The sequence below is a fragment of the Cydia strobilella genome, chromosome 6 (genome assembly GCF_947568885.1).
Source record: "Cydia strobilella chromosome 6, ilCydStro3.1, whole genome shotgun sequence".
Taxonomy (NCBI): Eukaryota; Metazoa; Arthropoda; class Insecta; order Lepidoptera; family Tortricidae; genus Cydia; species Cydia strobilella.
The window spans coordinates 19,122,272-19,139,010 of record NC_086046.1 but is presented as its reverse complement, the minus strand read 5'-3'; the positions used below and the strand labels follow the sequence as shown (position 1 = coordinate 19,139,010).

The following is a 16,739-nucleotide window of genomic DNA, read 5'->3' as shown; positions in this document are numbered from 1 at the left end:
CATCTTCTTGATCGTTCCCTCACTGCTGAGGATCGTGACTCCTTATGATCTATTGTCTCTCAGTCTTTAATTCTTTATATTATATAACATAACAATTTTATACCTATCCATGCACAAACATATGAAAATAAGCTTATATGACAATAGAAAACCGTGATTTTCATGAAATGGCTTTTTTATACATCATGGACAATTAGAAAACAAAATTATACATATATGATTTTTAGTATTTTTACTAATTGATAATAGAACATTTTAAAAGTAAATGACTAAAATATAATATTATTGTAAGCCAATTAAAATATGCATGTAACTTACTATTTTTAATCTTTTTAGCTACGTACTAAAAAGGTGTATATTATTATCTTTTGGAATTGACAATTGTAAGTTTTTAGTTACCAATATACAAAAATAATAGAAACATAATACATTAAAAAACCGGCCAAGTGCGAGTCGGACTCGCGCACGAAGGGTTCCGTACCATTACGGAAAAAAACAGCAAAAAAATCACGTTTGTTGTATGGGAGCCCCATTTAGATATTTATATTATTCTGTTTTTAGTATTTGTTGTTATAGCGGCAACTGAAATACATCACCTGTGAAAATTTCAACTGTCTAGCTATCAGGGTTCATGAGATACAGCCTGGTGACAGACAGACAGACAGACGGACAGACGGACAGCGGAGTCTTAGTAATAGGGTCCCGTTTTTACCCTTTGGGTACGGAACCCTAAAAAGGCAATGTTGTCAAAATATTTAGATAACTACGGTTTCACTTGCTACTTAGTATTTTTAGTCGCTTTTGGCCGTACCTTAGAGATATAAATATTTTGAAATATGTCTCACGATAGTTTAATTTCGATTAGCAACGTTGTCTCCATACTTTTGGCCTGGTATGTAGGTAAGTCTATTTCAACTTTACATGAATATCGCCAATTGTATATGCGTATTATGTATGTATAGGCCAGTTACCTTGAGCTAGAATAGGTGCATCGAATTTCCGTTGATCCACCTGCATCAGTGCGCGAAGGGCGAATCATTATCATTAAGATGAGCGTGACCGATGGCTTTGTATGAAATTGTTTCGTTGTGTTATATACTCATATGATGCCTAGTTTAGAAATATCATGATATGGGTAGTCTTTCTAAGCTGAAATGGGACTAGGCAGGGCACATCTGCCGAATCTGCAGAACGCTGGGCCAAATTAGCCACGGACTGGATCCCACAGGATGGATCTCGGGGCAGGCAGACCGGAACGGAGATGGCGGGACGATCTCGATACATTCAGTGTGGAGTGGTGGGAATGTGCATTGGATAGAGCCAAGTGGCGGGAGGAAGGGGAGGCCTTTGCCCAAAAAAAATAACCGGCCAAGTGCGAGTCGGACTCGCGCACCGAGAGTTCCGTACTTTTTAGTATTTGTTGTTATAGCGGCAACAGAAATACATCATCTGTGAAAATTTCAACTGTCCAGCTATCACGGTTCACGAGATACAGCCTGGTGACAGACAGACGGACAGACGGACAGCGGAGTCTTAGTAATAGGGTCCCCCCGTTTTTACCCTTTGGGTAGTCTTTATACTTTATAACGAGTGGCTACGAACTTTATAGTAAGTTTACGAACTATATCTCAATCTTTTTGGTGATAGGACACCTGAGGGCCCTTGATGGCTTATTTGGTCACTTTGGCCGTCATATCTATTTGATGCTGACTGTACCAATCTTGCGTGACTACTTACGATGCATCATGTCCCGGGTACATCGGTATGACATCATAATTGCATCATATACAGCAGTGCATCATTTAATTACACTTAATTCGTGACTAGTTCAAGTAGTGCTAGGAAGTGTTATTGTTTTTGTACCTTAGGCCCATCATTTGCACTATCCCACTGGGGTTAAGCGGTTAAGCGGTTAAACCGTTAACCCAGTGTCAAATTGTACTGGTATAACCATAGTAACTCCAGGTTTAACCGATTAACCCCGGGTTATTGAATAATGCAAGTGGCCCTTTTAGTAACATACTACTTCATTAGTTAGATCTTGAATTTAGTCAAAGTTTTGCTTAAAATGTGAATCAACTGAAGCATGAAGCTTAGGAACAAACTATCCGTAGTCATTACAGTTCTTCTTCTTTCTTCTTCTTTTTTGTCCGTCCCTGCTCCCGTTATCTGGGGTCGGGTCTCCTCACATTTCTGCGCCAGGCCCGTCGGTCCTGGATTGTCGATTTTGGCAATTGGGTTTTCTTGAGGTCCCTCTCTATGTTAGACCACCAGGTCAATGGCGGGCGGCCGATACCTTTCTTACGTTCTGGTAAGTTTAGAGCGATTTTTACCACATGGTCTTCACTGCGTCTCATTACATGGTTATACCATCTAAGGCGGGACTCTGTCATTTTGTCTGTTTTGTGTGTGTGTTGTGTGTTGTATCCGTAGTCATTACAGTTACCGTCATGAAATTTAAAACCTTTACATTATAACTTTTATAACATTTAACGTTTAACTCGTTTAAAAAGCAACTTGCTAAACATGTCATTGAAGACACACCTATAATATAACACTGCAAAACGAGTTGAACGTGTAGTTATGTATGTAGTTATATAATTCAGTTATACCTAGTAAAATATGCCTATTATTTTTGTTATGTTGCGACAACGAAAATAGATGTAAATATTGTATTTTCTATGTTCTATGTTCTATGTTCTCATGTCAGTGATGTATTATCTTTATGAGAATAAATATCTTTAAAACTAAACCGAACATATCATTACCGCCATTAAATTTAAAATCTTCACATTATAACATACCATGCGGAACCAAATATCAAAATTAAAATTTAACAAGATATTGTTTACCCAGTATCTCCGTATGATCCACAGTTTTAATAGATGCTTATTATATTTATTATTTTAGCATACAACAAGAGTATCTCCAGCAACAATTGTAAGTCAACAAAAAATGTTTTGATTGACAAGACCACACTGACTGTCATGTAAATCTTTATGCTCCATGTGTGGGCGGGACTAGGAATCATTAACAAAAACATAAATATATAGCATTTAAATTGCATGGCAGCAGAAGCAGTACTTAGTCGACTTCAAGAAAAACAAGAAGGAAGGACATTTTCAAGGCATTGTGTTTATTTAATATGTTCTTAGAGAGAAGAGAGGAGGGATGAGGAATGTAATAATACTTGTAAAAAAATCCTGAGAAAATCCGCGAGAAATCATCAACAGATCTATGCATTTGCGTCCGTAAACAGCTTAGCGAAGTATAATGGGCAGGATGCCATGGACCCCTGACGCCCCTGATAGTATAAAAAGTACCCGGATCATATAGCAGTGAGCACGTAAGGGATATCCACTACCTAGAGGTAGAAAATTGAGTACCAGATTAAACCGCCATGCACCCTCATTCTAAGAATTTGTCTTGGGTGGTCAATTGGGTGGTATAGTTCCGCTCCTGACTATAAGATACAAAAAAGAACTCAACTAGGTATTTAAACTATTAGTGCCCGATTCGCCGGATTATTGTTTTGCCGGATTCCTGTTTTGCCTGATTTACTTTGGTACCTATGTCACAATCCAGCATAACAAGAATCCGGCATATCGGGAACTATACTTAATCAGTTATTTGAGTAGATAATTGGCTTGACTTTATAGTTTTCAATGTTTTCACGGCCATCTTTCGTAGTTTAGGTCATTGCTTGGTGCTCGCTGAATTGGTCTCAATTACTACTCCGATCCGGGTATGACATCAGAAGGAGACGATTCAAGATTCATTTAATTGGTTTAATTTAGATTTTCACGAGGACATGAAATACTATTCTAGTGCTAAATAGACATCCCTGTTGGCGTAAATGTCATATGGCAATAAAATTAATATAAATATTGGTGTTGGTTTATGTACTCGTATAGTCATCATCATCAATAATAAAATATCTTAGACGAAGCATGCATGTATGTAGATCAAACTCGGCAAAAAGACATTATAATTATAGTATTTATTACCAAACATTTTCGTCTCTAAAAGCAGGCAGCAACTTTAAAACTTTGTTTATGTTTCAGAAATTAAATTACAATATTTATTAATGTAAAATGTACACTTAGGCAACCGTGCACACTAAGTCACTCACACACAAATCTCATGGACACACATACATACATACACACGAACATTCATAAGACTTAGGTATAGGCTAATTTTAATTATGACATTTTAATTAAATAATTACGCTTTCCCTTATTTATTTTTTACATTGTGTTCAGTCAGCTATAACCCATTTACTGAGTGCCACCTTGTCCATTTACTGGGCCTTACTGAAAATCAGCGTCGCGGAGTGTGCCATGTTGGCTCACACCGTGACACCAAGCTGAGTAAGGACCATTTAGCGCAACCTCATTCTGTGTAATTAGTTTTAGTTTTATGTTATGTTGTGCTAATAAATGTTTTTTCTTTCTTTCTTTCTTTCTAATGTAAATACACATGTTTAGCTTTGTGTTAAATTTTAGATGAGTTCTATAATATTATCAAGTTAAATAATTATAGGTAGTTACGTACTTCAATTTCGAGATATTTACAACTAAGTTTTAATAATCCCTCCAGCGTACTGCAAGAAAGCAATACTGATATATACATACTTCCCTGCCTACTTCGTATATCTACATACTTATGTATGCCAACCTAAGCCATTCTACTGTCATCGCAGGACATTTTAAGTACCTGTTGTACACCCCCCATGGTACCTAACTATTATCGTTCTAACAAATACTTGTGTTGTGTTGTGTTGTAAGTGCGAAAGTGACCGGCATAGCGACAGGCGATAAAAATGCAACCATGCTGCCACCGCAGCTCTATCGTAGAGAAGCAAAAGCGTATACACGACATGGCAATCCCATTATGATGCAGTCTTTTGTCATTATAACAATTGTTGATATAATCGACCGGCGTTACTAGCACGCGACCTGTATACGGTTATGATGGTTGCAATCGTCTACATGACAGTCTGATAACGACAATGTTTCTCTCTTTCAATCGTGCAGTGTTCAAAAGTGACTTCTCCCTTGTCACAGCGATAACATCGTCCATCATACGCCCGGTGCCTATTCATAAAACATTTAATTTTTGTCTTATCGTTAAGTCTTGATCCCTATGCGTGTAACAACTATTAACAATCACAGGTCGTATTAGAATAATGGTATTCTTGTGCGGAAATAGTGGCTATGCTCCACTGACCTGAGTATCGATTGTAAAATGACTTAAATGCCACTCCCCATAGTTTATTTTAATGGGTTTTTATTTGTTAAGTGTAGGATGTTTGTTTGGTTTGATTGTATCTAGGTAGTGATGAACTGGCCGTGTGATCACGTGATAAAACATCATTTTTTTAGTGCAAACATACAAAATTAAACTGCATAAAGTAAACAAATGGGTGGTTAACCCTTCAAGTGGCACCAGCGAAAACGCGAAAAGTCAAGTGGCGCCGTGGATTTGCGCAAAAGCAGTCACGTGGCGGGGCTCCGATGGGTGGTCGCTAGAAGAGCGTAAATATACTTAAATGCGTTCAATTTCACCTCTAAATTCGGCAACACCTCATCAACCACTCACTGGTGGCCGACAGTTTTTGGTTTTCGCATCGACTCGTGAGTGGTGGGCCGCCAGTTTACGGCTTTACGTAAGAAATACTTTCGGTAATGGGTTACAATAAACAAAAAGCCTTTTTGGCGTAGTTTAGCATAGTTTCTAAGGTCAAAGTAAATTTCTGGTTCCTGTTTTTCAATGTCTGACAAAATCTATGACAGGACAGTAAGGACAAGTCACAGGAGGTTATTAGAAATTCTTAGAACGGGGCTATTTGGAACTATGAGAATCATTAATAGGTAAGGTTTGGAATTATTAATAGGTAAGCGAGTTAAGCCGTAGATATAATTTATTATGAACATCGTTGAATCAGAGCAGTTCAAAAATTTCATTGACCGAGCGTTAGCGAAGGTCTCCGTTTCAGCTTGGACAAAAATGCTTTCGTGGATGTTCTCCTCTACAGGTCGCAATTCTCAATCGAACCTCGTGAAATTTTTTGAGTAGTTCGATGATTAAATAGATTTTTTATTTGCCGATTAAGTTTTTGTTGACGCATGACGCGTGTACAGACGTGCCCGCCCTGTGCTACAGCTAACAGATACACTAGTAGATAACCCTACGCAACGTTAGGCCCCAGGGCCCCACCCACACAAAAAAACTTGAATATATCGACAGATATTACAAATTATATGCCCCCAGCAACCCAGCTGACCTGTCAATAAATCGTAAACACTACCTTATGTCCAAATATAGCCGTACGTGCACACAAGATTAACTGACAGAAGAATGGACATTGAATCAGCCGTCATTAAAATTTATAAGCACGTGCCTACTTAAATAACCATCATAAAAAGCCTATCCCATTCATAAAACCTTTTGTTAGTAAGTAGAGAGAGTTCAGTAAACTTGCTACAGTAGAAAAATGGTATGAAACTAAGGCACTGCCAAACTACAAAAAAAAAAGAGAATACAAATAAAAACGAAACACAAATTAAACATTTGATTCGGGCGATATACAAGGTGTTAGCCGCGACCACGACCAGTGAAACCTGTGTCAAAACATCGGTAAATAAAGGTAACAAAATAAATTCGCGATAGACCCGTTTCTAAATGTGATTTAATATGATATACAAGGTGTTTACGAGGAAACCGAAAGATTTTAACCACGCTTTTCTGAGGCCAAAAGAAGGAAAAAAATTAATAAGTTTGTCATATTCGCAAAAAAAAATTTTTTTTTTTTTTTCGATTTTTCAGATGTATTTGTACATAAAAAGTAAATATTATTGGTAAACTTGTCACTTAAAATGGACTTTTACCTACTTTTTTTTCGTAAAACGTAGTTTTTACAAAGTGGTACTTTGACATCTATCAATAAGGTTACTTAGACTACGTCCCACAGTGGCAACATCGACATCAAATATGCGTTTTGCACTATGTAATAATAAAAACTTATTTTTTTTTATTTATTGGTATTAACACTATTAACTCTGAAACTAGGCAAATTACAGAAAAATTTATAGGACATTTTAGTCTTTAAATATGATCAGGAATAAGCTGTTAAAATTATTCGGTATCACCGTGTATAAAGTGAACCATTTTTCAAAAACCAATGACACGTCAACCTAATTTTTTTCATGGTGGCTTAATATTTTAGAGACATACCGTTCTCATTGGAGGTCAAATGTCTAACATAGCCTTGTTATCGAAATTACAGGTTCGAGACATACTATGTGTTTAAATATTCTATAACATCAAACATCACTAACGATCGACAAATATGACTGTATGTTTACTACTTACAAATAAAATACCGAAGTAAGAACTACACAACACCATGACATAATTTAAAAATTCAATGCACATACCAAATAAATAAGCCGAATGATATAATTGTAACAAAAATCAAGATTAATAAACCCATTTGTCAACTGATCACGCACTGGACATCGCTACACTTAGTTTCAAAAGGGAGTAAATGCTTGTATTAAGATTGGACTGAAGTCTTTTTATTGTAAAGTGTGCGCATGAGTGAATCACGGACTTAGACGCCTCCGGTAAATGTTACATAATCCACTCGCAGCCGTTGATTTAATTTAGAAATAGGGTTGGCAATTGGGTCATACACGTTTTAATTGTATGCTCTTTCGCGTCTCCTGTAGTCATCGATTGTGAAGGTGATACTTTTCACTAACGGTCTGATTCTAATTTTAATAAACATCAAAAATTAGATCTCGATACGATATCATGCGTCGTTGATAATGCCAAATGCCGTTATGTGCTCGATTTTTGATTGACGAAGTTACCTAGCAATAAAATACATAAGGTATTAAGATTTGGTATTCTCAACGACCTATTAGATTGGAACTGTCAGTGTTTTGACACTGACGTTTTTGTTTGAAGAAGCGTCACTTTTGACACTGACAGTTCCGATCCATATCGTATCGAGATCTAATTTTTGAAGTTTATTAAAATTTGAATCAGGCCGTAAGGCCGTATATAATTTCAGAACTGCATCCTTACAGACGAGATACATTTTTTCAGTCTGACACTTAAGAAAAACGGGTCATTAACTTTTGTTGTTTTGTCTACAGAAGTGACCGTTGTCTGAAATGTGTTTGAACCAACTCTAGATGTTTACCTAAGGTTAAACTTACAATATAATTCAACTGTGGTAGGATGCTACCATGGTTTTGGTATTAGGGTTGCCATAACTAGATTGCTGGTTATTCAGGGTTAAATAGGAATGGCTGGAGTGAATAGGGACAAAACTTAAAATTAGATTTACCTAAAAATTTCTTAAAAAATACACAAATTGCATTATTTGATTGAAGATAAAAGCAGATTTTGGATGATTTGACAGTTTTTGTATTTTTTTGAATAAATTGTCAGATAGATCATATTTTAAGTTTGTCTCTATTTACCCCAGCCATCATTAATAACCCCGGTTGACGGTATGTAATGTAGCCTACATTGATCAGATAATGAAGAAACACGAGACTAATATGAACAAATATAAGTACCTTTTAGGAAGCAAAGATTGACAGAAACATGGAGAGATCATAAAATACATACAACAATAGGAAAACTTTAACATGGTGTCAATTTATTTAAACTTACACGATTTTTACTCATTCTTATTTAATAAAACGGGACTTAACCGCGTAACATTAACATATAAAAATAACCTCCAAAGTTTCGAGGATGGCGTTGTCCCCGTGGTCTCCAAGACTTACTCATAACATTTATTAAATCTTCGAAAAGATAAATATGAAAGCTGAAGTAACCCCATGAAAGCTAAAGTAGCCCCATTTCTAGACTTTCTGGTCATAAATAAATGTCATACATACACATATTATATTGTCATACATATGCATATTAGATACCCACCCAAATTGTATTAGTATTAGTATTTCTATCAAATCAATTCTATTCAAAAACCGTACCTAAACGTACAAACCCTAGCTTTATTTACACATTGAATAAAAACTATTGACCTTCACGCTTTGAAATGAACAAACGCCCAGTCATACATGTATAGAATACAGAACAAAACCGTATCGGTTCCATGGTCCTAATGTCCCATGGTGCAAACAGACTATTGTGAAAATAATTTACTTTGAATGATTGATAGCAATAGCTTAACATGTAAAAGTAAAAGCCCCGATCCAAAACAGTTCACGGGCGGACTTTGATTTTATTTTATTTATTTTATTTTATTATTTAAGGAGTACCAACAGCTACAAAATGATTATGCTTATTTAGGTAACAATACAAAGCCAATTACAGGTACTCACAAATAGGAATTAAAAAATAAATAGAAATGAGAAATTCAGCTTTTTACTGCTACTAAAAAAGAAAGCTTTTAGGTTAGTAAATGTTGACGTATTATTTAGCCAATTAATTATAGGTAATGTCACTTAGTAATGTGATTTGATAAAAACATATCTCTCAAAAATGTAAGGTGCGTTGGGATAAGATTTTGGGTTTTTCATGAGGGGTAAGACAAAAAATCTTCCGTATGCCGAAGCATACATTTAATCTTAGCCCGCATGAAAAACCCTTTCAATCTTACCCCACCGCACCTTATCACATAACGTTAAACCACCCAGCTACTACAACCATAATAGTTGTTGACCATGTCTATTATATGATCTGTGATAATAGGAAGTTTACAGTCACATACGACTTTTTGTTTTTGAACATCACGGGCGTCAAATAAAGCAAATAGTCATATTTCCTGACGATTCAAAAAATACAAACGTCAAGTCAACGTCAAGTTTCCACTTCTTTTCACATCTATCGGCACTCTCGGAGTGCCACTGCTTTTTCTTTATGAATATTTGTTTTTCAGTTAAGGTTGTTAAAAAGGTTGGAGGTAGGTACACAGCGAAGGTGCAGAAAATGTTAATTTAAAAAACCGGCCTAGTGCGAGTCAGACTCTCGCTCGAAGGGTTCTTTACCATTACGCTCAAAAACGGCAAAAAAATTACGTTGTTGTATGGGAGCCCCACTTATTTTTTTTATATTATGTTTTTAGTATCTGTTGTTATAGTGGCAATAGAAATACATCATGTGTGAAAATGTCAGCTATCTAGCTATCACGGTTCATGTGAGATTCAGCCTGGTGACAGACGGACAGACGGATAGAAGGACAGACGGACAGACGGACAGACGGACAGACAGACAGCGGAGTCTTAGTAATAGGCTCCCGTTATTACCCTTGGGTACGGAAACGGAAACCTAAAACTGAAAATTGCATTCATCTTCTTTTCGTAAAAGTAAATAGTTTTGGTTTTAGGTTTTTTAAATCGGTAGGTAGGTATAGGCCAATTAACTTTCTAGACAGTCGAAGATTAGTCATAGCTCATAGTCACTTAGTTTATTGTTAATATAAATAACCATTTTGTCTGGTAAGCATTTACCCACTGATACATTGACCTACAAAAGTGCATACCTAAGATACAAGTAAATGTTTACTTAGTTTAGGTATTGTTATCAAATTTCCATGAGCGACAGAAAATACAAATTCGTTCGGTATTAAAGTTTTTAACTTGAAATTGTATATTTACCACTGTATAAAACCAATTAGCATAAGTTTTAAATGAATAAATATTATCTTATCTTATCTTATCATATAGATAGCCTTGGATACCTACAGTATGTTAATGTTAAATAATTCTTCTTCAATCCTAACGTAGTTCAAGCTAGCATTGGCACCACGAGAAAAATGGTAATTAAAACGTAAAACTAAATTTATTACCAGCATAAAGCCAGTTTCTAAATCATAGTTAACCCTAATTGGGACCTCGCGTGACGGTTACCACGAAGTGACCGCTACAGAAACGCTATCGGGGGTGATTTATCCAAGGAACATGAAAGTGTTCTTAAAATATAAGCTTAAGGAAAGCTAGGTATGCACATAGAGTAACTTATACTAGAGCGGTACTGTCATAGTAAAGTTTTGTAACCCCAATAAATTCACTGCCATCTGTCAACACACTTTAAAACTAAAAATGAAGATTTATAAAAATACGATAGAATGTATTTAAATATAGCTAAATGATTTTTTTTATTTGCATTAATTATTTTTATGATTTTGACCCATGTTCTTTCACTGATATGCGTTAAAATTTGTTAAATAACAAACGAAACCGTCAACGCCATCTATACGACTGTAGGCCAAAACTAGTAGCACCCTCTGAACGAGAATCAAATTTTCTTGATTTTCGAGGCACGTTTTTTCCTTAGACTGTATCCATCTATTACGGAGTTATATCTATCTTTGGTATGGATTATGATTACCAGATACAAATTTTGAATTTCCTGAGAAAATATCGGAATTGTGATTTTTTTTCTGACACTTGACGACGTGTTGTGTCTGATTAAACAAGACGATTTAATTGTTATCTTTGCAAATGCGAATAGTAGACGTAAAGATTTGTTAATTAATAATTACGAAGTTATTAAAAAGGTACTTTATAAAAAAGTTTATTTATTCGAAAAATTCCTGACATTTTCGTGTTCTGTCCGCATTCCTGACAAAAGGCGAAATTTCCTGATAAGTCAGGAAAATTCCTGACATCTGGTAACCCTGTATGGATGATAAAAATACAAGTGAAGTGTTTGAAAAACTTAAATCCGAATACGTATAAACAACTCTCTGAATTAGATGTCCCAATAAATGTCATATACATACTAAAGACATACACACTACATATTAATTATTATTATTATATTCATTATTTAAATTTATTGGATTTTGATTTTATTGTTGAAAGTTTTGTTTTTATTTTTAATGTATTTACTAACACATAGCTAAAACGATATATATTTTTTAAAGAAAAAGTGATCAAGCCCTTGGCGGAGACCGGGTTAAAACAGGTGTCTTGAGCTAGCTTGGCTAATGTCATGACCTCTATACCACTCATCAAGATGGATGGATGGATTGGATGGATTGGTCATGGCATTAGCCGCGTAAGTATTTAAATATACGTATACCGCTAGAATCATAGCGCTTTACGTGTTTGGGTAAAGTAGGTAAAGCTACTGTTTAGGGTCGGAATGTTTTAGCATAATAAAATTATTTTACTGCATTCTAAATGTAGGTTTATTTAAATTTAATATTGAACCACCAATTGGAACAGATACCAATTATCTAATAAAAAAAAATTTTATTTACAATGGCCTCATTTCACCCCAAAACGTATAACGAAATTTGTTATCAATACAATTTAACGTCAGAAACCCCGCCACCTGTCATCTAATAAATAACTGTCAAAATTCCCCACAGCCCTATTAATGAATGCGTAGGCTATAATAAAAGGGCGTTCAATTAAAGTGTTGCAGGAAATGTACGATTTATGACTAACTCCGTAATAGCCAGGTTTTCTATGACTAATTGACTACATCGTGTCATGCCTAAGGTGATGCTTGAATCACCTGTCGTTACTTACTAAGGACCCCCTCAGGGACAATGAATAAAGGGAAGGTTAAAGAAAAATGTCTCGACGAAATTTTTTTTTATACTTTTTAATATATATTTTTTTTTATGTAATATTGTAAAGAATTAATAAAGGCTTATAATCGTGTAGTGTCATCAATTGTGAAATAAAATTAAACGCTGAAAATGTATAGGACTACTTAATTAGTGAACCAGTGAGGCTTTGATTTGTCGTCGCTTAGGTATCATCAGGTAAAGGTAAAGGCGCTAAGGTAAATTGACTAAAATTATAAGGTAAATGCTCCCTTGCTTGAAACTTGAAACTGAAATTAATCTTAGGTATTCATAGGAAAAGATGTAAATACCGAGGATGACAATCATTATATGTTAAGGGGCCCACTGGCTATCAGTTCGCCGGACGATATCGGCCTGTCAGATAGAACAAAAATTTGACAGTTCCGAACAACTGACAGGCCGATATCGTCCGGCGGACTGATAGTCTGTGGGCCCCTTTAATCTTACACTACAGACTCCAAAAAAATGAAGTGTTCCTTCAAAAGCTACAACTGTTTTTCAAAAAAGTGACAAATCTCTCCAGTGGCGGAGGTCGGAATCGGAATCACATTTAGCGGCGTCTTCAGCTTACGCGGTTAAAAAACGCGGAATTATTAGAAATCTATTTGCGGTAACAATAGACCATCAGCATGAAACCCTGGAAATTGCAGATCGTACTATATTAAACTAACTATACTAAATTAATCATAAAAGCATTAGCTTAAACAATGATAACGATTACCGCTCAGATGCCAAGGTTTTTTAATGCAGATAAAACTATTTCTGTAGCTTTATTAATATACTAGATTACGTATTTGGTTATCTTTAGTAAAAACGTGTTGAGCCTTGGATGCCTTAGACCTAGCCTACTTAACTTGATATGTAAGTTTGCAATAGATTTATAAGGTCTAAACAAGGGCTGACATCTGTGACCCTAATCCTGTTTCCATTGATGTTTTTGTCATGAATAAGTACAGTTGGCCAGTGAATCATACGTACCCTGTTAATCCGACCAAATTACGTAGGTTGTTTTTGGTAGTATTTTTGATGGACACTTTTCATACATAGAGATTTGGCTCCTTTATATAGTCTCCATGCTGTAAATGTTAAAGTAGACGTCCGAGCATGGAGACTATATAAAGGAGCCAGATCTCTATGTATGAAAAGTGTCCATCAAAAAACAGTAATTAGGCGGCGCCACCATACACCGAAATACTACCAAAAACAACCTACGTAATTTGGTCGGGTTATTTGTTGCCTTGTATGGTTCATGTTATACTCATGTCCCAGAGCCTAACTAGCGCCAACGGAGTGATTAGGAACTATTATTTAAAGCTGAAAGCGGTCACTTTTGCAACAATTCTGCCATAAGAGATTGGCATCCTTTCTATACCATCCAAACGTCCGAGTGCTCGCCACTGTCCAAGTAGGTTCTTCTTCTTCTTTTAAAATTATGGCTTCAGCCCAGTGGGACTATTTCGCCAGTATCAAGGTATTGAGAGGTTTACAAACGACAAAAATTGTACGGTTGTACAAGACAGTGTACGGTGATTTGTTAGCTCTTGTAAATCGATAGCTAGACTTTACAAGAAGCACGTGGACTACCGGCCGTTGACTCCAAGATGGTGGTTAAACGCGCTTCAAAATTAATTCTCCATTCACTGCACACTACCACATTAGTTTACTGTATAATAAGCTATCGATATTACACTTTAAACAATATTAATAAGCAAAAAACAAAGTAATTAATCACGATGCTAACTATCAAGATGGCGCTCGAACCGGAAGTCCCCAAGTAGGTTAATGTCATCTTTACACTTAAGTCATTATTGGCTATAGAGATGACAACAGGGTGTGAACATGCCGCGCACTAGGACCTTTACCTTATTTTATTTTTTTAAATTAAAGGAAAACTTTAAAAATTCACCGCTAAAGGCAAGATTCGAACTTGCAAAGTTTTGGAACCAATCCAAAACTTTGCATCATCATCATCATCATGGCTTTTTGTTTGATTTGGTCCAATCGCTCTTAACGAACAGAGGGCCTACCACGAACCACGTTCGACGTGTTGCCTACCTGTCACGCTTACGTACGAATTTACTAGTGCGACAGAGAGGCAACACGTCGAACATTGTTCGCGGTAGGGCCTCTGAGCTACCAAAGCTTACCAGCAGCGTGCGAATTTTTAAATTAGTATATTTTTAAATAAGAATTTGTGGTAGGTATCGGTTGTAGACGTAACTGTTTGATAAACTATTTTTCCCTTCACTAGCTCGGAAAGCCGTCTTTTATCCTTTAAAACAAGCGGGGAAAAACGCATTTTATCCACTAGTGGGGAAAGTAAATTGACCTTGGATGGAGCGTGTTTAAGTAGCTTGACAGATAACAAAACGTAAAACGCTCATAATAATGGTTCGTTAGATATTAATTATCATTAAATAAATGGTTTGAGAATCTAATTTATATTGTACAAAAATGAGTGATTCCAGTTGATGAAGATGATCTAACGCCTGTGGATGTTGCACTTTCCTCGCTATAGTGAGGGGAAAAGTTTTGTGTTACACACGGGTGCAAATGTATTTTACTTCTCGTGTGTTAATACACTCGCTACGCTCAGGATTCTATTTTAGAACCACTCGCTTCGCTCGTGGTTCAACTATAGAATCCTTTCGCTTGCTCGTGTTTCAATTCCACACTCGCGGGTAAAATACAACTTTGCACCCTTGTATAACAAATAACTAACACCTTATTTTTAATTAAGAAGATCGCTTCGATGAAATACAGTTGAATGTCACATTAGAAGTTTCTTAATACAAAACTTAACCTTTCATTGTCCAACTGGGGCCCGTTTCTCAAAAGCTTGTAACTTGTAATACAAGTGGAAGTTCCTTTCTAACAAAAGCTGCCAAAAAGTGACATCCGCTTTTTTATAAAATGTACTGTGTATCTTGCCTGCATGCAAGCGTGCAAATCAAATCAATCTTAAAAATAATAAAAATAAATAACATATCAATGAAGCTTGTATTACAAGTTACAAGCTTTTGAGAAACGGGCCCCTGTAAATAGGTACCTTCTTGTAGAAAGTAAGTATTACGCACAGTCGATTCATACGCAGTGCGAATTTAATTATTTCTCTATCAATTGCACTTTACATTAAACAAAAATTACCCGACTTTCCAAAAAAAGAAAATTGTAAATATAGATCATGAAACTATCAGTGCAATCAATATCAAATAAAAATTGCCAAATTTTCAGGAGGCGTTATTTACTATGTCTATAAATAAAACTATAAACTTAAATATGTACTCCATTACATTATGTTTTGTGATTTTATTATTTACTTTTGATACCACAAACGTTAAATAACCAAGCTTCATTTGATTTGAAGTAATAATACTTAATTAGAAATCCCGATTTTCAATTAACCTGAGGTTAATTCATTAATAACCTATAAACAATAATTCACGCACGCTTCCCAACATCGTATAATTTAACTATCTAATCTACTCACCATAAACAATCCATTGAAGACGATCAGCAAATATTTTATACATCTACTGCCGCAACCCTCCATTTTGGAAAACAACACACAACCGAATTCAAAACAAGCGCGACAAAACTGACAGTTCCAAATTTAAAAGTTTATTTTTTATTTTTCACGGACGCGTTCACTCGGCGGAGACGCGGCGAATTCTGTGTATCCAGCCAGTGGCGTTGGAATAAAGTGCCGCTCCGTTACTACGATTCGGTATTTAGTACCCCAGTTGTTTGATGGTGTGAAATCGCGTGCGGGGTTGACTCACTACCCCCAAATTAGTTTGACCACGTTATTTAAGGGTGTAAAGTATGTAAAAGGATCGCAATAAAATGGTTTTGGTTTGGGTTATTGGTCCCGGTTTTCGGTTATTAATGTGTGATGGTCTGATGGTGTGATGTGGCTTGTACTTATTTTTATAGGAAACTGGGTTGGATACAAGGTAATTTTACTAATGGTGACGACTTGACAAGCAATTTACTTTCAACGCATCGTAAATCTTATCAAACTCAGTTGATATTTTTAACACTTAGTTAACACCTAGATATTTTGTAATACAGGGTGTTTTTTAGGGTTCCGTACCCAAAGGATAAAAACGGGACCCTATTACTAAAACTCCACTGTCCGTCTGTC

At 35.8% G+C, this 16,739-nt stretch overlaps 1 protein-coding gene across 1 annotated transcript in view; it reads right to left on the bottom strand.

Moving 5' to 3' along the window:
* Positions 1 to 16,311, bottom strand: part of LOC134742216 (23 kDa integral membrane protein-like) — a 31,388-nt gene extending 15,077 nt beyond the window's left edge. The window contains exon 1 of the mRNA XM_063675233.1: positions 16,083 to 16,311. Coding sequence (XP_063531303.1) covers positions 16,083 to 16,145 — 63 coding nt within the window. The 5' untranslated portion in view covers positions 16,146 to 16,311. The remainder of the gene's footprint in view (positions 1 to 16,082) is intronic.
* Positions 16,312 to 16,739: the final 428 nt, after the last annotated feature.